This window comes from Alosa sapidissima, chromosome 12 (assembly GCF_018492685.1).
Source record: "Alosa sapidissima isolate fAloSap1 chromosome 12, fAloSap1.pri, whole genome shotgun sequence".
Lineage (NCBI taxonomy): Eukaryota > Metazoa > Chordata > Actinopteri > Clupeiformes > Clupeidae > Alosa > Alosa sapidissima.
Window position 1 is genome coordinate 37,662,983 of NC_055968.1, and position 22,500 is coordinate 37,685,482.

Consider the following 22,500-nt stretch of genomic DNA (forward strand, 5'->3'; position numbering starts at 1 on the left):
TTCAGAAGACCAACTGCATCGAGACCAACCAACCAAAAAGTAGATTTTCATGATTTACCTACATTTAACACCCAAGTATCATATTCAACAGTTCAATTCCCAAAGGGTAGAGTGGGGATTGTTGGCTATAGGAGCAGTCTAGCACACACTTGTCTACCAAACTTCTTTTCTGAACAATTCATGGGTTTCATCAGGTCCCTTTCCACAGGTGTATTAATCGCACCATGCAGTCTGCATTGATAATCAAGGTGCTTGATTTTATACACCTGTGGAAAGGGACCTGATGAAATCCATGAATACTTGGACTAGGAACTGGAGTAAAAATTTTGTATGGCATGATGTCAACATTTCATTAAAGTTGAAGATGTTGAATTGTGGTTCAAGTAACCAAATTTAATAATTGCGGATTGCTCACTCATCTCGTCAATATTACAACCAGAGGCACGCATTGGAATGACAGATTATGCCAAAACCGTAGGTCAGGCTACTTCAACCCTTTCCAGAGTAACTGCTGTGCCGTTTGGACAAAGATTGTATCTCTCAAAACCTTTGCACCTTTGTGATGTTTTCCCCCATAACATGTAATAGTTTTAAACATGCTACATATGCCGGTGTTGAAGTGTTTAGATTCCCAGCGCAGTATAAAGTTCAAGTTCAAAGTTTAATTGTTAAATTAATTAAAATAAGGCATATTAATAGCAACTATGTGCTAACATAGGCTACCCCATAGACATAATATACATAGACGCCGCATCGACCGCTACTCCTTACTAGCGCTGACGAGATTTGGAGCCGCCATCTTGGACCGGTCATCCACTCCACTCAGTGTAATCTGTTTGGCCGGTGAGATGAGCTGTCAGCGCACTTAATTAATCATATCTCACTGAATACCGAACAGATTCTCACGCGGTTTTTTTTGCTGCAAAGGTCATACATGTAGCTATGATACAGGAAACATGATTTAGCGTATTTTAATATTCATAGTGGGTTTAACAGTAATAGAATATTCTGATATATGATATAAAGTGACCTGACGTCCGATATCAAAACTGGGAACATAATCCATGTTTGACAGCATAGACAAAACTAGTTTGATACAAATTTAATGAGTTAAATATAGTTCACAGTTGACAGAAAAGTTCCATCAACAGCATTATTCACAGTCCACAGAAAGGTTCCATAAACATTTAAGTGAGATCAGTGCCATTCAGACATCTGAGGGGTATTCCAAGTAGGCCTATGTGGTTTAGTGACAAACTTGGGTAAATTGACTCAGAATAAGTTGTAAACCTCCCAGTAGAAAAGCTGTATGATACAGGAAACATGGTTGTGTGTATTTTAATATTCATAGTGGGCTTAACAGTAATATAATATTCTGGTATATGATATATTATAAAGTGATGACATCCAATATAAAAACTGGGAACATAACTAATCCACGTTTGACAGCATAGACAAAAACTGGTTTGATACAAGTTTTAATGAGTTAAATTTACAGAAAAAAATCCATTAACATTTTCAGTTCAGTGCCATCAAAAATAAAGTGATGAACAGACATTGGTGTGGCATAAAGGAAATGGAGTAACTGGGTTCAATATCAACAGCATTTGTTAGACAAGTTCCATAAATATAGTAAAGTGCAAGTTTGTAGGTTTGTTTCTGATCCTTAAAAATCAGACATTGGTTTGGCATAGTAAGTGTAACAGTTCATCAATTCAAGACAAAAAGGTGACTTGTCACTTGTACAGTGTCAATGGGTTCATCAACAGCATCTGTTATTTACAGTTCACAGAAAGGTTCCAGCCCCAATGAAGAGATTAAATAAAAAGAATTAAGAAACATTTTAGAAACTGCTAAGATCAACCCATTCATTGCAATCAGTAAAGAATCAGGGAGTGTCTTCACAGGCTCAGTAAGACAGAGTTACCGTCATGCAGTTGGTTCTATGATTTCGACAACTGGTGCATGTCATTTTGTATGTTCCCACCTTGCTAAAATTGCTTGGGTACACTTTGGCTGAGAACAAAAGTGCTTCAGACAGCAGGTGGGCAAATAAGATGGCATAGTAAACTGGGTAAACTCCATAAAAGAGGACTGAGTCAACCAGACGATGGGAAAATAGGACACAGAGTGGCGAATGCAGGTGATGAAGGTGGAGCTCATAAATCAAACATTCAGTCACAGTGTAGCAGATGCCCTGCAGTACTGCAATGAAGAGCACCTTCCTCAGTTCCAGGGGTGTGAGGAGACCGTTCAGTTCATTCACAGTCTTCTTGAACAAGGCAGTTGTTCTGGAGAGATACAAAATAATAAATAAATGAATGAAAAGGAATTTGAGAGGCATCTTATTCTTGTTAGGGTAAATGACATGTGAATAATACAGTGTTGGGCAAGCTACTTCGAAATTTTAGTGAGCTAAACTATCAGTTACACTGCCATGAATAAAACACTACACAAAACTACCACCCAGTCAAATGTATTAGTAGCCTAACACAAACACGTAGGCTAGTTCACTACATAGGAAGCTACTTTAAATTGTGCTAATTTCACATGACAAGAAAAGTGTAGCTTGTCTGGCTAAGCTACTTGATAAATAAAGAAGTTGAGCTATTGAAAAGTTACTTTATTCAGGAAATAGTGAGGCTACACACTACACAGCAGGCTACACACCAACACACTTAGCTGTGCTTAGCTAGCGATTGCCCAATAGGCTAGTCTATGCCACTTGTGTAAAATTCGCCGGCCAAATCTAGTATGATTTATTTCTACAATAGCCTTCTTGTGTCAGTTGTAATCTAAGTCAGTGTTATGGAATATGACTTATCAAGTCTCAGTTCATAGCCGGGTGAACACCGAGTAAACAGCCTAGCTAGATGGCTACGATTTTCATACAGTAATATCACAGATTGCTCCTTCTCAGCTCTCTGGTAATATTCTATTCACAAAATACAACCAATAGTACGGTTATGTTAAATCTTACTTGTGAAAAGTAAATCCCCCGAGTATGGTCCGCCGATTTGAGAAGGAACATGCTGCACAGTGCTGTCATCTTGTGTCTTCTGCTGCAACGCAACGAGGAGTATGACCGGTCCAAGATGGCGGCCGCATTTCTTGTTTCCAGCAGCCAATGCGGCGTCTATGTATATTATGTCTATGGGCTACCCCCTGTCACGCAAGCTCTGCTTTAAGCTTACACATCTAGTGTTTATGTTAGCTAACTGTATCTGGAAGTGGTGCTATCAGAGCAAGATGTTAGAGATGGTGCATGACGTTAGAGATGGTGCATGACGTTAGAGATGGTGCATGACGTGAGAGATTTCGCATGACGTTAGACATGGCGCATGACGTGCAGTGAAAGTGCAGATTTAAGTGGCATGGAAATGAGGCACCGAAATCCACGTTGTTATTCGATGTCGTTACTACCGTTTGCACCGGTGCCGTATTGGAAACGAGTCACGTGCCAAACCCCATGTGTGAGTGAGAAGGGGAGTGGCTACAGTAGAGTGGTGAAAGCCAATGTTTCTTTTACCAATATATTTACCGATATCTTTTGCATTTCTTATCCAAACAACGTCAAACTAGGCACTGCACTTACTCTATCGATATATTTAACGATATCTATAACATTTCTTATCCAAACAACGTCAAACGTGGCACTGCACTTACTCGTGCCCGTAGTTTGACAGACAGACGTTCCTGCAATTTATAGATAGATTTAGCCCGTCGTCTTCTATGCAATGCTTCTGTGTGCCAACTCTTGAACTTGAACACCAACTCTTCAACATGTTAATGTTTTGATATAGTATAAGTATAAGTATATATACTCTTTTGATCCCGTGAGGGAAATTTGGTATCTGCATTTATGCCAATCCGTGAATTAGTGAAACACACTCAGCACACAGTGTACACACAGTGAGGTGAAGCACACACTAATCCCGGCGCAGTGAGCTGCCTGCAACAACAGCGGCGCTGAGGGGTTAGGTGCCTTGCTCAAGGGCACTTCAGCCATGCCTACTGGTCGGGGTTCGAACCGGCAACCCTCCGGTTACAAGTCCGAAGTGCTAACCAGTAGGCCATGGCTGCCCCACTTTTTAAACATTTTTAATTATTTTTTTTATAAGTAAGTATTGTTTTATAAGTATTGTTGAATGAACATACAGAGGGGCGGCGGGTCCGTTACAAGAGAGAGCGGGGTAGGGCAAGGAAAGGCTGCGTCTGTTGAGAGAGAGAGAGGGGTAGGGCAAGGAAAGGCTTGTTGAGAGAGAGAGAGGGGTAGGGCAAGGAAAGGCTGCGTCTGTTGAGAGAGAGAGCGGGGTAGGGCAAGGAAAGGCTGCGTCTGTTGAGAGAGAGAGCGGGGTAGGGCAAGGAAAGGCTGCGTCTGTTGAGAGAGAGAGAGGGGTAGGGCAAGGAAAGGCTGCGTCTGTTGAGAGAGAGCGGGGTAGGGCAAGGAAAGGCTGCGTGCGTGAAAAGCACAGTTCAATGATCTAATTTCAATAGTACAACATAGAACATTATTGTTCTCAGTGAAAGGATTTTATCTAATTTCAATAGTACAACATACAGTGGGTCCCAGTTAAAAATTGACACTTCATTCACGATCATGGTGAAGGGTGAAATGTAAGTACAACTGCAGCCGCTTGGGGGCAGCATAGTCCGCTGTGGAGTTCCACAGTCGAACCAGACGGCGCATTCGACAGCAAGGGCTGTGATTGGCCGAGTTTTCAGTGCGTTTCTCTGTGTTTTTAGCAGCCCCTGCAACATGCTAGTCCACTGTAGCCTAAGCCTTGTACATAATGTTAAACATAGTTTTGGATTCAGTGGCAAGATTTCTTGATTGTACAGTGTCTGTCTCTCAGTAATGTTTTAAAATGAGAGCTTCGTCAGCTGGCAGTAGGCTACTTTGTCGGTAGTCATGAGAAGTTCGCTTGCTAACAGAACATAAATATGCTGCCCAGAAACCTTGTGAATAGTTCTGATTTTTTTTACTACACTAACGAGGTTGAAATATAGACTTTGCCTACAGCATCTCCTTAACAGTAATGTTAACAAAATGACAGCATTCATATGACAAAAAAAAAACGAATTCGGTCACTCAAGACTGTGCCACAGCAACCAGTGTAGGCTACAGTCCTACCCAATAGGCCTACTCGAAGCAGATAGCGTTGTCTGACGGTCGAGTGGGTTAATGCGCGTATTTCCAGAACAGGTCTGCAACTTTCAGGCAGTTCTGAGTTTGAATCTAGGCAGGAGCAGAGCCATATAAAGGCCTATTGTTATCATTTTTTGCAAGGTGTTGCTCCTGGCAATACTTGTTTATAAGACGTTTGGTGATTAATTGATAGCTGTTTTTGGGACACGTTAAACGTTCTTTATAATGAGCGCATCCGGGGAGTAAAACGACTGTTACGCGCTGTTACAACTGTAGGCTACAATGATAGCAATACAAAAATATGCGCGTGTTAGTTTAGTTAGTTTTGTGATGTTTTGCACTTTTGCCTCATGTGTTTTCAGGTTTGAGGGCTTTTTTGGCAAGATTGACCTTGGTAGACTCTGCATATGTTATTTCTCCGTATGGAAAATAAAGTCAATTTTCGACACACGTCTGTTATTAGTTCAATAACAAGTGTTGCTTGTTAAAACACGTGACTAGTGAAACTCAAATGATTTTAGAAATATTTAGCCAAAGCCAAAAAGTGTTAGAGAGAAGGAGAGACGCCTGTGCAGCTCAGATGTCTTCTTAATTTTCTTTATTCTTTAGTAAAAGGTGCAGAACATTATTAAACTTTGACTAACGTTTCGATGTTTGTTAGTCAAAAACATCGACACATCGAAATGTTAGTCAAAGTTTAATAATGTTCTGCACCTTTTAGCCTACTAAAGAATAAAGAAAATTAAGAAGACATCTGAGCTGCACCGGCGTCTCTCCTCTCTAAAATATCTGTCCTGGCCTGGTTGCAACGGATTGTGGCCAAACGACAGAAGCGCGGAGAACCCTCCTTTGTCTACCAAAAAGTGTTACTTTGTGCCCCGCGCTCCCCCACTGCTTGTGAAAGAAGGGGATGGGGGAGGGGGGCTTAACGTGAGAAAGCTTAATGTCACAAAACGGCAACGAGTCGTTTTAGGCTACAGGCCTTCATAATGGTAGGCTACAGGAAGTGGGGGGAGGGTATGGGATGACCAGAGCCGTCATCTATCGTCTTTCCAGGCACACAGCTCGTTATATAGCCTATCGACTGCCTTAACAGATAGGCTTTGCTCTTGGGTTTGGCCTTACAGCGAACTAAATGCTCTTGTTGCTTGCAGTTTGTTAAATAAAGCGATGCAGATTACATTATTTATTTCTGATTAATTGCGTCTTTTGATGTATTTTGCAACATTTGCTTGTTAGGCTGGGCTACTGTCAATGTCCTGTACAGGTCAATGTTCAACAATTGCTGGTGTAGGCCTAGGCTATTAATCAATTAGGGACTGTTCGTTATTTATTTAATTAAGGGGCTACCGGAGGAGTTTTGGGAGCGTTAGTCAAAAAAGACGTGACCCTCCCTCCCTCCTAGCAAGAATTTTTTCTATGACCCTCCAAAGTGATTGAGAAAAAACGCATGACCCTCCCCAGTCCCAACAATTTATTGATGCCTTAGGCTACTGGGTCAATTTGGGAGGTTGCATGCTACGACTCCTTCCTTGAAATGCCTTGAAAAGGCTGTCATTTGCACAATTTCACAAATAATCACCGGGACCGAAACAAACCTGTCAACTTTTCCCGGGTTTATCGCGTATTTTAACTTTTTCCTCGCTGTCTTAGGAGGAGCTGCAGGGCCATCGCAAGGGGATGCGAGGCCCTGTGCGAACTTGACAGATGCAAGGCCCTTTTCACTTACGTGCATGAAATCATGCGATAGCTTACTTTACACATAGCCAAGGCTACCGTCGGTGTATTTTAATAGTAGCCTAGTCTAATAAGCTACACCAGCTTGCCTTTAAGAGGGGAAATTCAATTGTATAGCCTATAACATTAGCTGAGTCACATATTTGGCCATATGGTGTTTATCATAGGCTACATCACGAAACCAAATAGTGTAACAAAGGCGAACACTTTAACGGGGAATTAATTGGGCATGAATCATTGTGCTGAACGGTATTTGTCAATGAGCAGAAACACACACGACATTCAAACTATTGATAAGATGTACTGGTCTGTATCTATAGGCTAACATTGGACAAATAAATGACACTGACTCGCCAAATCCTGACTCAGGAAAAAAAACATTTTCTTGCTTTGCCGCAAACTCAGCAATGAAATCATAGGCCAGTTTGCAGGTAGCCTAACGTCTTTTTCATAGAAGGGAGAGCCCAGTCTCTCCTGTGACATGGAGGTGCGCAAATAGTTTTTAATAGCCTGTTCAACTTCGAAAAGCTTCGTTCACCCGATGCCAGTCACTGATCGCAATTTCAAATTTCGGAAAGCTTCATCTTTTTAAGTTTTAAGTGCAGTGGCCCCTATCTGCCCCCTTTGGAATTATATCTCGAGCCTATTATAAGGTCCAGTGCGTTATGTCCTGGGATTCGGATGTGCTCAAAAAGAAAAGAAAAAACACTTTTTTATAGATGGTTATGAGGAGCAATGTGAGAGAGAAATGATCATTGATCGTTGTTTTGGGACGTTAAGCCTTTTCCATAGGCGTCAGTGAAGGAGATTGAAGAATGACCATTTTTTTATACGAAAATATTTATTAACTACAAAAACTCAGTGTCATTCAGACTCAACCCTCTTGTTGTTTTGTTATCTTTTTCGTTGTCGTTTGAATGTTGGCAAGCAGGCATGTTGCGGTTGCAATTTAAGTGAAATTTCTACAGTAGGCCTACAACATGCTGTTAGGCTGGGCTACTGTCAATGTACTTGTACAGGTAAATGTTCAACAATTGCTGGTGTACAGGTTATATAATCAATTAGCTAAATCATTTGTCCAGCTGTTTAAACATTTTTTCGTGCTACATTCAAACGCAAAAGGTGCTTTGATATATTTTTCGTTTAAACGTCGGCAAGCAGGCATGCTTTGGTTGCAATGAATGAGGATAATTGCTTTTTTTTGCATTATTTTGAATATGACTCGCCCCAGTCTCAACAGCACGTACTTTTTCCACACGCTAAGTTCTAACACACATAGGCCTATTCCCTCTCGCTTTCTCTCTCTCCATCCCTGCACACGGTGCTTTCTTAAAGGAGCTGCACCATTTTACAACAATTGCATCTACATTTTCATATTTTGTGTTATTGAGTGTTTTGTCAAGTGTAAGCTTAAACTACCGTGATCAATTTAAGTTCCCGTGCCCCCGCTGCGTCATGGAAGCAGTAAGTCAGTCGCATCAAAAATAGTAGTGGCACCCAAGTGACGCCTTGTGGTTGTTTGTGTCAACTGCAGTTTGTGCCATTTCTGCTGAGAAAATGAACATAGAACATTTAGCTCATTTCAATAGTACAGTGGGCAGTGCTTCGACTTGGCCAGCTTCCCTCGCGGTCCGCGCGCGGGATCACGCGGCATCACGCGACTTTAATTTTTTTTTTTGCATTTTTCCTTCACTACAGACTTCACTACAGACTTTAGCAGACTATATATAATAAAATAAACAGATTTCTAATGGCCTACAAGCTTATCTGGGGTTCGTTTCCCGTACAACTACGGAGGTTAGCTTTTTACTAACAGGATGCATCGTTCAACTAACCAACATGTAAGTTACGACTGTTTCCCAAAACTGTCGTACAAGTGCGTAATTCTGCGGCATAAAGCAGATGTATTTGTTTATTGTACAGAAAAATAAAAATAACCTGTGAAGCAGTCAATTGACTACATTGCAGTCAATAAGTAGGGCACATTACGAAACCAAAACGTGGGTCATAGTTGTCTAAGCCTCTGCTGTGAGGCCAAACCCATGAACAAAGACGCATTGATATCTGCAATATTGTTTTTTTTTTTTTTGGCGAAACAAGCTCACAGCCGTCATAGAGTCATAGAACTGAAGGGAGAGGCAACTGACATGTGATCTTCCCATGGGCCAATGGATGTACAAGTTTTCTCCTGTGCCTACGATATTTAATCCAGTGTTTTGTCAAGTTGCAAAATGCTATTCGTTTTAACAAATTTTTATGATAGTATGAAGTACTTTTTGTATAGGGTACTTTCTTAATTGCTTTATACTCAATACTTGACCAATGGCTATTGCATCTGTCTATTGAAAGTGAGAATGTGGCATGTGATCTACTGTGTAGGCTTCATAAAATAAAATAAACAGATTGCTAATGGCCTACAAGCTGATCTGGGGTGCGTTTCCCGTAGCCTACAACTACGGAGGTTAGCTTTTTACTAACAGGATGCATCGTTCAACTAACCAACATGTAAGTTACGACTGTTTCCCAAAACTGTCGTACTTACATAGTACTGTAAGTTTGGACCATGATAGTTTCCAAACTTCAGTAGTCTGGACTAAGGTGGTTAATGACGTTTAGTAGCACGTGAACGGGCACCTGCACATACTTCTGTGGCACATTGCGTTAAGGCCGGCAGATGACAGCCGCCGTTGCACAGCAGTTACCAGTCCCCTGTCCAAGAGTTTGAATCTGGGTTAAGATTTTGACAATATTGACATCGTTGTTTACCTAAGTTTATATTTTGTGCAGATCATATTATCAAAATCAGAATCTGCCTTCTTGGCTTGGTTTGCGTAAACTAACAAGGACCCCCCCCCCCCCCCCCCCCCCCCCCATGAAAATCAAAGGCTACATATTCTCAGCTGACTTGTCAAAAAAAGTGTGCACCGCCTTATTATTATCTGCAGGTGTGTGACTTTTACTTACATGCACATGGCTGCAAATTGACTTTTAATTACAAGGATACAAGGAAGTTTATTGTCACATGCATATAGTTACTGGAAGTAAGAAATGCAGTGAAATTATGTTTATGTATTTTCTGCCTTGGATGTATGGTGGTTAGAAGTGTAAATATCAATTAGAAACCTAAATATATTTATAATTATATATTTATAATTATTAATTTGCAAACAAATAACTGGCGTCAGTGACGTCTTTGACATGAAGATCCCTGGAACTATGCTTCTACTAGCATTCTACCACAGGTCGAGAGGTGTAGTTGTAACTACACAACTTTACGATAGTGGTTGCGAACGTTCGTTGCTACTATGGTTTTGGGAAACACTAACGTAGTGTAACGATGCATTGGACTATGTAAGTTCCAAATATGAATGTAATTCTGCAGCATAAAGCAGATGTATTTGTTTATTGTACAGAAAAATAAAAATTACATGTCAAGCAGTCAATTGACTACATTGCAGTCAAGAAGTAGGGCAAATTAATATACGAAACCAAAACGTGGGTCATAGTTGTCTAAGTCTCTATAGCGTAGCCTGTTAAAAACGTGGGTTTGGAGTGTGTGTGTGTGGGTGGGTGTGTGTGTGGAGTAGGTGTGGGTGTGGAGTAGGTGTGGGTGTGGAGTAGGTGTGGGTGTGGTGTGTGTGGGTGTGTGTGTGTGGAGTGGGTGTGTGTTTGGGTGTGGAGTGTGTGTGTGGAGTGGGTGTGTGTGTGGAGTGGGTGTGTGTGTGGAGTGGGTGTGGGTTTGGAGTGTGTGGGTGTGGGTGTGTGTGTGTGGAGTGTGTGTGTTTGGGTGTGGAGTGGGTGGGTGTGTGTGTGTGTGTGTCTAAATATCTGCATGTGTCCCCCCAGACGACGTGTGTGTGTGTGTCTAAATATCTGCATGTGTCCCCCCCAGACGACGTGTGTGTAGGTGTGTGTGTGTCTGTGTCTGTGTGTGTCTAAATATCTGCATGTGTCCCCCCCAGACGACGTGTGTGTAGGTCTGTGTGTGTGTGTGTGTGTGTCTGTCTGTGTGTGTCTAAATATCTGCATGTGTCCCCCCCCCAGACGACGTGTGTGTAGGTGTGTGTGTCTAAATATCTGCATGTGTCCCCCCAGACGACGTGTGTGTGTGTAGGTGTGTGTGTGTGTGTGTCTAAATATCTGCATGTGTCCCCCCCCCCCCCAGACGACGTGTGTGTAGGTGTGTGTGTCTAAATATCTGCATGTGTCCCCCCAGACGACGTGTGTGTGTGTAGGTGTGTGTGTGTCTAAATATCTGCATGTGTCCCCCCAGACGACGTGTGTGTAGGTGTGTGTGTGTGTGTGTGTCTAAATATCTGCATGTGTCCCCCCCCAGACGACGTGTGTGTAGGTGTGTGTGTGTGTGTGTCTAAATATCTGCATGTGTCCCCCCAGACGACGTGTGTGTAGGTGTGTGTGTGTGTGTGTGTCTAAATATCTGCATGTGTCCCCCCCAGACGACGTGTGTGTGTGTGTGTGTGTCTAAATATCTGCATGTGTCCCCCCAGACGACGTGTGTGTAGGTGTGTGTGTGTGTGTACAGTGGGCATCGCTTTCAAATGGCCACTTCAGTCGCGCATTACGCGGCGTGAAGCTGCGTGAAGCTTCAAAGTCAAAGTCAGCTTTATTGTCAATTTCTTCACATGTTCCAGACATACAAAGAGATCGAAATTACGTTTCTCACTATCCCACGGTGAAGACAAGACATATTTTACCAATTTAAGTCCACAGACAAACATAACATTCAAGTAAATAAGTAAATAACATATATAAGACATATAATAATGAAAAAAATAAGAGCAGCAAAATTTGGTTGAAATTGTGCATAGACAGTCAATAAAATACTAGTGCAAAGTCAGGCCAATAAAAGGCTTGGGTAGTTCTGTTTGACCTAAGTAAGAAAGAAAGTGGCATAGTGGTGCAAGTTATGTAAGAGCAGCAGAAGTGTTGTGTTTTCAGGACAACAACAACAAGTTGTAAAGTGTACAAGTGTGCAAGTGTGCAAGTGGAGTAGTGCAGGCGGCCATTGTGGGTCCAATGTCCAGGATGTTATGTAGCTGAGGGTGGAGGGGGGAGAGGAGGGAGAGAGTTCAGCATCCTTACAGCTTGGTGTATGAAGCTGTTGGTGAGTCTGGTAGTGCGGGAGCGCAGGCTTCTGTACCTCTTCCCAGAGGGCAGTAGATCGAACAGATTGTGAGCGGGGTGACTTGCATCACTCACAATTTTGGTCGCCTTGCGGGTGAGGTGGGTGGTGTAAATGTCCTTCAGGGAGGGGAGTGAAGCACCAATAATCCTTCCAGCTGTGTTCACTATGCGCTGCAGGGCTTTCCTGTTGTATTCAGTGCAGCTTCCGCCCCACACAGCGATACAGCTGGAGAGGATGCTCTCAATGGTGCCTCGGTAGAATGTGGTCATGATGGCTGGTGGAGCACTTGCTCGCCTGAGTTTCCGCAGGAAGTACAGGCGGCGCTGAGCTCTCTTCGCCAGTGATGCAGTGTTGGTGGTCCAGGAGAGGTCTTCACTGATGTGCACCCCCAGGAATTTGGTGCTGCTCGCTCTCTCCACCACAGCACCGTCGATGGTCAGTGGCAGGTGTTGGGTGTGACCTCTCCGGAAGTCAACAACAATCTCTTTGGTCTTGCTGACGTTCAGCAGGAGGTTGTTGTCCCTGCACCACGTGGTCAGATGGTCGACCTCCAGCCTGTATTGAGTCTCGTCGCCCTTGGTGATGAGACCCACCAGAGTTGTGTCGTCAGCAAATTTCACTATGTGATTGTTGCTGTAGGTTGCAGTGCAGTCATGCGTCAGCAGGGTGAAGAGCAGCGGACTGAGCACGCAGCCTTGGGGGGCCCCTGTGCTCAGTGTGATGCTGCTTGAGGTATTGTTGCCAACACGTACTACTTGGGGCCTCTGACAGAGGAAGTCCAGTAGCCAGTTGCAGAGGTAGGTACTGAGTCCCAGTTTGTCAAGTTTGCAGATGAGTTGTTGTGGTATTATGGTGTTGAATGCAGAACTGAAGTCTATAAACAGCAATCTCACATATGAGTCTCTTTTTTCCAGGTGGGTGAGGGCTGGGTGGAGGGCAGAGCAGATTGCATCCTCTGTAGACCGCTTGGCTCGGTATGCAAACTGGAAGGGGTCCAGGGTGGGGGGGAGAATGGATTTGATATGTGACATGACAAGCCGCTCAAAGCACTTCATGATGATGGGTGTCAGTGCCACAGGGCGGTAGTCATTGAAGCAGGATGGAGCAGTTTTCTTCGGCACAGGTATGATGGTGGCAGCTTTGAAACATGATGGGACGATGGCTTGCTTCAGGGAAGTGTTAAAGATGTCTGTGAAGACCTCCTTAAGCTCCCCTGCGCAGTCCTTCAGCGCACGACCTGGGATGTTGTCTGGACCTGTTGCCTTACGGGTGTTGATAGCAGCAAGTGTCCTCTTCACGCTGTCGGCAGAGAGGCACAGGGGCTGCTCATGTAGAGGGGGATGGGTCTTCTGTGGGCAGGTGCTGTTTTGTGCTTCGAAGCGAGCAAAGAAGCGGTTCAGGTTGTTGAGCAGAGGGATGTTGCTCTCACAGCTCTGTGGCGCGGGCTTGTAGTCTGTGAGGGCCTGAATGCCCTGCCATAGGCTTTGTGCGTTCCTGCTGTCTTTGAAGTGGGTGGTTATCTTGTGAGTGTATTCCTTTTTTGCTTCCTTGATGCCACGGGACAGGTTGGCTCTCGCTGTTCTCATGCCAGCTTCATCCCCAGCTCTGTAGGCTTTGTCTCTGGCCCTCAGCAGCCTGAGGACATCCCCGGTCAGCCATGGCTTCCAGTTAGCCCGAGTGATGATGTCTTTTGTGTGGGTCACATCATCGATGCACTTGGTGATGTAAGAGGTTACAGTGTCTGTATACTCCTCTATGTCTGTCCGGTTGTTGTAAGTGGCTGCCTGCTTAAACATTTCCCAGTCTGTTGTGTCAAAGCAGTCTTGGAGAGCATCGGAGGCTCCCTCAGGCCACACTTTTACCTGCTTACGAACCGGTTTGTTCGCTTTTACCCTTTGTCTGTATGCGGGCATTAGCATAACAGTGATATGGTCTGAAAGTCCAATGTGGAGGAGGGGGGTGGCTTTGTATGCTCCTTTGTGTGTAGTGTAGACCAGGTCCAGGATGTTATCTCCTCTTGTTGGAAAATCAACATGCTGGTGTAGCTTTGGAAGTGCAGTTTTAAGATCAGCATGGTTAAAATCTCCAGTGAAGATGGTGAAACCGTCTGGGTGTGCCGTCTGTTGTTCACTGACAGCCTGGTACAGTTCACTAAGAGCCGCGTTCTTATCGCTGTTGTTGTTGGTAGGCGGGATGTATACTGCGACTAGCAGAATCGCAGTAATTTCCCTTGGTAGGTAAAAAGGACGGCACTTTATGATCATAAACTCTGCCAGTGGTGAGCAGTGTTTGCATACTACTACAGTGTCCCGGCACCATTCGTCACGGATGTAAACACAGATTCCTCCTCCTCGTGATTTACCTCCCTTGACAATGGTCCTGTCTGCTCGATAGCATGCTAGCTGCTCCAGTTGTATAGCAGAGTCCGGAATGTTGTCATTTAACCAAGTCTCAGTGAAGACGAGCACACAGCAGTTACTTACTGTCCGGTTTGTTGATCTCAGCAGTCGTATGTGATCCATTTTGTTGTCCAGTGATCGTACATTTGCCAGGAGAATGGATGGTATGGCTGGGCGAGTTGGGCTGGCCGCTAGCCTGGCCCGGACGCCTTCGCGCTTGCCCCTCTTCTGCTTCCTCGCACACCGCTTCCGACGCTTTCTTTCCGGGGGAGGAGTAGCAGGCGAGTCCGGTGTTGTTGCAGGCCGGAGTAGTCCGAGTTCCTTTAGCGTCTCTGTTGCAAAGTCCAGAGCGCTGCAAAACTTGCTTTTGCAGATGTCAATTAAAAACTGCCTGCTGTACTTGTAGTACGACGTAGTAAGACGAGACGAACACGTAAAACTTTCGGACAAACACTTTTTAAACGAACAAAACACCGTACGGTTGGGACAGAGAGAGGTCGCTGCGTGTGTACGCGCCGCAAGCTTTAGTACCACTTTCAGCCACTGTGCGTCGCTCTGCCACTGTACATCGCTCTGTCAGTGGTAATTGTTACCGAGAGGAATCCCAGCCTACGAATTCAATAACAAAATAAATCGTAATTAAACATTACCTCGATTAAGGCTACTTGGGTATGGCTTAAGGCTTGACTACACGGTGGTAGCAAAAATCGATATCTGCTTTTGATAGCCTACCGGTGCCGCTCCACAAAACGAAAAAATATCTTAACTGGCTGTCTATGTTATTGTCAGTGTTGGGGGTAACGCAACTACGCAAATCAAAACAGTGTCTTAATTTGCCCTACTTCTTGACTGCAATGTAGTTAATTGACTGCTTGACATGTCAATTTTATTTTTCTGTACAATAAACAAATACATCTGCTTATGCCACAGAATTACATTCATATTTGGCTGACTGCAGACGCGCCACTTCCCTCCCCATATTCCAAGATTAAGATAGTAGCCTATACAAAAAGCACTTCATACTATCATAAAAATTTGTTAAAACGAATAGCTATTTGCAATTTGACAAAACACTGGTCCTCATTTTGCGAATGCTAGGACGATATGAGCCTGTTGCATTTAGTTAGATGTCCGAGTCACGCATATTGTTTGAAAACCACTAGCTCGTAATCACAATAATTTAACACAGGACAGTTGGATAGCCTACTTCATCATGTCCCCATGCCTACATTTTTGTGAGTAGCATAGAGATCGTTAAAAACAATAAAGTATGGCTCTCCATTTGGGACATCGAAAATTTATATTTTTAATAGACTACCGTCGAAGATGCTGACTTGCAAAAGCCTCGGGATAACACGTTATCTCCACTATCATCAGTCATGCCCCTTGATCAAAGTGGGGAATGAAATAAAAGTTTGAGAACCACTGGTTTAACAAGTTACCTGCAGTCCAGAACACACAGAATCTGTTGCAATATTCTGATGATCGGCAATGATATCGGCAAATGTTTGTTTTCCAAAGTAAGAATTTCACCTTCGACAATTTCACCTTCGACAATGAATAGCTCATTACACTTGTTACTGTTAAACGTAGGCCTACCTGGTATCATTACAAACATTATTCTGTGTCCTAAAACTGGCATATTTTATGGCATTGTGTCATATAAGTTCGTTGCAAAATCTAGAGAAATGTGTGAGGTGGTCAGCGGGAGACAATTGAGACACACATTGGATTGTGTTATTACATTCCACACTATCCACAGCTGTGGTAGGCCTATCAGGGGCAGGAGGATTACTGTTAGCGCAGGCTTTATATACAATTCTTCAACATAAGGCCTCGAATGTTGTCTTGTTTGTGGAGCGCTTTGCTTCGCGTCTGTAATCTCGGCTTCATTGAAAATGAGGGCTTCCCTCAATGACCCTCCGAGAATAAATAAAGGCTGAATAAATGAATGAATGCAGGCTTGCCCAAAATAGGCTAAAGGCCTGTGGTTTGCGCAGCCTACAGTAAATAACAGACCCGCCAGAATGTGCGTTATGATGCTTTTTTACGAGCAAGATGTTTTTGGTACCCTACGCACACTGCATGTTCTTAAATAACAATGATCATCAGTAATATTCAACCATTAATTTGGGTAAATGGGCAAGCGTGACCACCTTGATTGGCTGATTGGCTGATGATTGTAACGCGGGCATGATTCCAAACACCTCCCTTACGATGATGAGTGACAGGTGACAGGTCTCAGAATGCGTGCGCTACACAAGGACAGAAGATGATGAATAACTGGGGCCGTAGGCTATTCACAAAGGCTTTTATCTTACTACTAGGAGTAGGCTACTCCTAAATCGCACTTAAAGATTTTAGCTTGGAGTTTTCTCTTAAAAGTTATTCACAAACCCTGTTAGACAACTCCTAAACTAGGAGTGAGTCTTCGTTGCTATGGATTACGTCATTACTCATGCACGAGCTTGACTGAAGTGACCACCTTGATTGGCTGACGATTGTAACGCGGGAATTCCAAACACCTCTTTTCCGATGATGAGTGACCGGTGACAGGTCGGAGAATGCGTGCGCTACACAAGTAGTGCGAAGGACGGAAGATGATTAATTACTGAATAAAAAGGCCTAGCCTAAATGAATAAAGAGTAAGGCAAAACAAATAGCCTAGTAGCCTAATGAAACATAGGCCTATGGATTAATGCAGTAGCCTACCTTTGCAACATTATTAAATTAATCTGTCACCATATGCCTAGGCTACGTTTGCAAAGAGGAGAACATTTTAATTTGATTCACAATGAAACGTTACATTTCATTTACATGTTAACAATGAGTAGTTTTGGTTGTTGTTGGTGGCGTTATTGCATCCCTTTTATGAATGCAAAATTGTTCCCTCGCGATTGGAAGCTCCTGTTGCGCATAGGCTACGCATTTCAAAACATCGCAACGTAAAATGCCACAAAAAAGCTGTTTATGAATAGGTCTTAGTGAGTTAGGAGTCCTATCGACTTAAGCTGTCCCAGACTTAGGTGCTACTTTTAGGTCTAAAATGCTTCATGAATTACTTTTTGTGGAAAAAATTAGGAGTCCTAAAGTTAGGAGTGGCACGCCCATTATTTTTAGGAGTTGCTCCTAAATTCGCCAGTTAGGCTGAATAAAAAGGCCTAGCCTAAATGAATCAAGGCAAAACATATAGCCTAGTAGCCTAATGAAACATACGGATTGATGTAGCATCTTTGTAACATTATTAAATTATTCTGTTACTATGTCTACGTTTGCAAAATAGAACATTTTAATTTGATTCACAATAATGTTACATTTAATTTACATGTTGACAATGATTAGCCTAGTTTTGGTTGTTGTTGGTGGCGTTATTGCATGTTAGTTATGCCTACAATGCAAAATTGCTTCCTCACGATTGGAAGCTCCTGTAGCTGCATGATTTCAAAACACGGCAGAATGCTGCAGGTTTGTGAATAGGTCTGTGAGTAAGGAGTCCTCTTGACTTCTTTTAAGCTGTCAGAGGTTGGAAGGTGTGATTTGTTGGGGGCAGGGATTAACTGGGCACAAATGTCTGATGGCCCCCCTTCCCCCCAGCCAACGTGAATCGGGTGATTAGTTAATAGGCCTATCGTGAAGATTTTTCCTGCCATCTAGGGCACGAGCGCATCTGTGAGGCCAAGCCTCACCAAGTAGCTTGTTTGTTTACAACTAACATTCCATTTAATTAAACTGCTTTATAGGCTATGCCGAAATAGTTGTCAATATTTTGAATATTAGTGTCGGGTGAATTGAAATGTTCTCAAAGTATCCTTATGGCTGAAAGCTGCTTGGGACACCCCCCCGTCAAGCAATATAACCATACAAACGCGCTTCCTGCACTCATTGTTTCAAAAGGAGTAATTTTGGCTTTGTCAGAACTGAAGAGCTGTGGACGGCACGGCATGCCCAATGAAAATAAATTAACGCAACGCAACACAACACAGACCCCGCTTCTCTCACGGCAGTCACTGACAGTAACCTAGAATAAATGCATGGGGAAAAACACTTCCCCATGACAAAGACATCGTAAAACACTGAAAGTTAATATTTTGTCACTAGCAACATACATCTGTCCTTTGTCAAATGTATTATGTTCCAAGTAGCCTATGCGTTAATTCTGCTTCATAAAGTTGAACAAATACATTTGCTTATTTCACAGAAAATATAAATAGCCAGATAGGGTCTACAGTACAGAGTTGGTAAGTTATGGTAGGCCCGATGGAAGGGCTGTTATGAGAGTATTAAAATATGGGACACGGGGGAAAGTTAAAATAGGCCTACGTGATAAACACGGAAAAAGTTGGCATGCATTGTTTCGGTCCCCGTGCACAGGGATTATTTGTCATATTATTAATCACATATGATTATTTGTGAAACAGGCGCAACACATTTGAAAAGGAAGGACTGGTAGCATGCAAGCTCACGGGAAAGATTGATTTAAGAACGTTATCACAGTGTGTGGCTGTGGCGCGGGCGGAAGACAGCAATTGGCAGGGGAGGGTCATGTCAGGGGAGGGTCATGTCTTTTTTAACAATTCTGTCGGAGGGTCATTGAACAATTTCTAGCAGGCAAGAGAGGGTCATGCAACTTTTGACTGAAGCACTCAAAATTCCTCCGGTGGCCCCTTCAATAAATAACGAACAGTCCCTAGATTGCTGCTGGGCTATATGTCTTGGTTCATGTCTTTTAACAACTCATTGCCGTCAAACGCATAGCCTATCTCGCGGTTGCATCCATTACAAACAAACATGCAATGTGAACTTCTGGGATTGGGGAGAGCACTAAATGCTCTACTGAATAAGCACGAAGTCAAACCTTTAAATGAAAATAACTCTTTAATAATAATAAAAAAAATTAAAAAAACGCTAATGAATTAAACTTGTGACCATCAAAAATCGTTTATCGCCTGTAACTCCGTGATAACAGGACGTAACAGGAAGGCATTTGGCTGAGCAAAGCAGGTTAATATGCTCTATATTTTGTCCAAATGATGTCTGTCTATCATCGTTGCACTCAGAGAAAACCAGAATGTTTAATTTGTCCTGCGTTTCTTCTACGGCTGCAAACGGGATTCACTCGCAGTTAACCAAATATTTCTTTTTTAGTGCAGGGCAGGCATATTTCTGGCTATTAAATTATTTCTAAACCAGTCTGCTAAAGTCTGTAGTGAAGTCTGTGTAGGCTTTTCCAGGCTCCATTTCTTTTTACGAGACACCCTGCTCACTTGAGCCATCTACCGGTTGTTTGGGTTGTTGCAGCGTCTCACTGGAAAAATACAAATTAGAGCCGCGTGATCCCACGCGCGGACCGCGAGTGAAGCTGGCCAATTCGAAGCACTGCCCACTGTAGGTGTGTGTGTGTGTGTGTCTAAATATCTGCATGTGTCCCCCCAGACGACGTGTGTGTAGGTGTGTGTGTGTGTAGATGTGTGTGTGTCTAAATATCTGCATGTGTCCCCCCAGACGACGTGTGTGTAGGTGGTCTCCAGACGAGCCCCATCTCCCCGCGCTCCCTCTCGTCCACCCCTTCGTCCCGAGACTCGTCCCCGAGCCGCGAGCTCTCGCTCAGCCTGACCTGCCTGCGCCCCCCCATCCTCATCCACTCCTCCGGCAAGAAGTACGGCTTCACGCTGCAGGCCATCCGCGTCTACATGGGCGACTCGGACGTCTACACTGTACACCATGTGGTCTCGGTCAGTAAGAACACAGACACATACACACACACACACACACACCACAGACACACATACACACATATACACATACACCACACGCACATACCACACCACACACACCCACACATATACACATACACCACACACACACACACCACACCACACCACACACACCACACCACACCACACACACACACACCACATCACATACACCACACACACACCACAGACACACATACACACATATACACATACACCATACACCACACACACACAGACACACATACACACATATACACATACACCATACACCACACACACACACACACACACACATCACACACACCACAGACACACACACACACACCACAGACACACATATACACATACACCACACCACACACACACACCACACCACACGCACCACATCACATACACCACACACACCACACCACTCCACACACACACCACAGACACACACACACCACACCACACGCACCACATCACATACACCACATACACCACACCACTCCACACACACATACACCACATCACATACACCACACACACCACACCACACCACACACACACCACACCACAACACACCACACACCAGACCACCTAGCCAAAGTGTAGTGTAGTGAGATCTGAGTACTGGTCCCAGTGTAGTCTAGTGAGATCTGAGTACTGGTCCCAGTGTAGTCTAGTGAGATCTGAGTACTGGTCCCACTATAGTTAGTACCCTATGGTCAGTATCCTATGAGTACCCTATGGTCAGTATCCTATGAGTACCCTATGGTTAGTACCCTATGGTCAGTATCCTATGAGTACCCTATGGTTAGTACCCTATGGTCAGTACCCTATGAGTACCCTATGGTCAGTACCCTATGAGTACCCTATGGTCAGTACCCTATGAGTACCCTATGGTCAGTATCCTATGAGTACCCTATGGTCAGTACCCTATGAGTACCCTATGGTCAGTACATGTTAGAAGAGGTTCCCTCTGAAGAGTTGGGTCTACAAGAGCGTGTTATGAATTGATGAATGTATGTTAAAATATTTATTAGTTGTAATAATTCTGTTTTGTGTGTGTGTTCTAGAGTGTGGAGGAGGGAGGGCCTGCGCATGAGGCAGGTCTTCGGGCTGGTGACCTCATCACACACGTTAACGGGGAGTCGGTGCAGGGGCTCGTGCACACGGAGATGATGGAGCTGCTGCTCAAGGTAGGAACCTTCTGGAAGCACGTGTGTGTGTGAGAGAGAGAGAGAGAGAGAGAGAGAGTTACAACCATCACTGGTCCAGATGTTGGCTCTGTGGATCAGAACTCTAATTATTCTCATAGTTCATAATGATTATGCTCCTATATACCTCATAATGATCATTATTTATGCTCCTATGGACCTTGTAATGATCTTTCATTATGCTCACATATATATAGCATAGAGAGCTGATCTCCTGTATAGCATTGAAAGATCATCACCTGAATATAGAGAGCTCATATCCTGAATATAGAAAGCTCATATCCTGAGTTAGGACTCTCACTTTTGTGAAAAAATCCTGTTCGATTTTTGAGACATAAGTGTTCATTGAATCGATTGTAAAAGCGATTTTCCATGTCTAAAGACGTTTCCATTTTCAACGCCAAATATAGGCCAATCCACGGACAGTCTAACAGTGAAAATGATGGCTTCGGCTATATCATATGCTTTTATTTAATATATTTAAAAATTCATATTAACACAGAGTGGCAACAAGGTGGCGCTGCAGACCACGGCCCTGGAGAACACGTCCATCAAGCGTGGACCCGCCCGCAAGGCCAGCTACAAGGGCAAGATGGCCCGCCGCAGCAAGAAGTGCAAGAGGAGGGACACCCAGGACCGGTAAGGACACACACACACACACACACACCCTACACACACCCCACACACACCCCTACACACACCCCACACACACACCCACACACACCCCTACACACACACCCCTACACACACCCCACACACACCCCTACACACACCCCACACACACCCCTACACACACCCCACACACACCCCTACACACACACCCCTACACACACACACACACCCACACACCCCTACACACACACACACCCACACCCCCCTACACACACACACACACCCCTACACACCCCCCCTACACACACACACACCCCTACACACACACCCCCCTACACACACACACACACACACACCCCTGCACACACACACCCCTACACACACACACACCCCTACACACCCCACACACACACCCCTACACACACACACACACACCTACACACCCCCACACACACACCCCTACACACACACACACACCCCTACACACCACACACACACCCCT

At 44.0% G+C, this 22,500-nt stretch overlaps 1 protein-coding gene across 15 annotated transcripts in view; it reads left to right on the forward strand.

The window, feature by feature from the left end:
• Nucleotides 1-22,500, forward strand: part of mast3b (microtubule associated serine/threonine kinase 3b) — a 142,383-nt gene that overhangs the window by 112,269 nt on the left and 7,614 nt on the right. For all 15 annotated transcript variants that reach the window (XR_006035326.1, XM_042111771.1, XM_042111772.1 and 12 more), the window contains 3 exons: nucleotides 19,934-20,163; nucleotides 21,246-21,368; nucleotides 21,889-22,025. Coding sequence is in view for 14 of the 15 variants with exons in the window: in XM_042111771.1 (XP_041967705.1) it covers nucleotides 19,934-20,163; nucleotides 21,246-21,368; nucleotides 21,889-22,025 (490 nt within the window). In the remaining variant the exon portion in view is untranslated. The remainder of the gene's footprint in view (nucleotides 1-19,933; nucleotides 20,164-21,245; nucleotides 21,369-21,888; nucleotides 22,026-22,500) is intronic.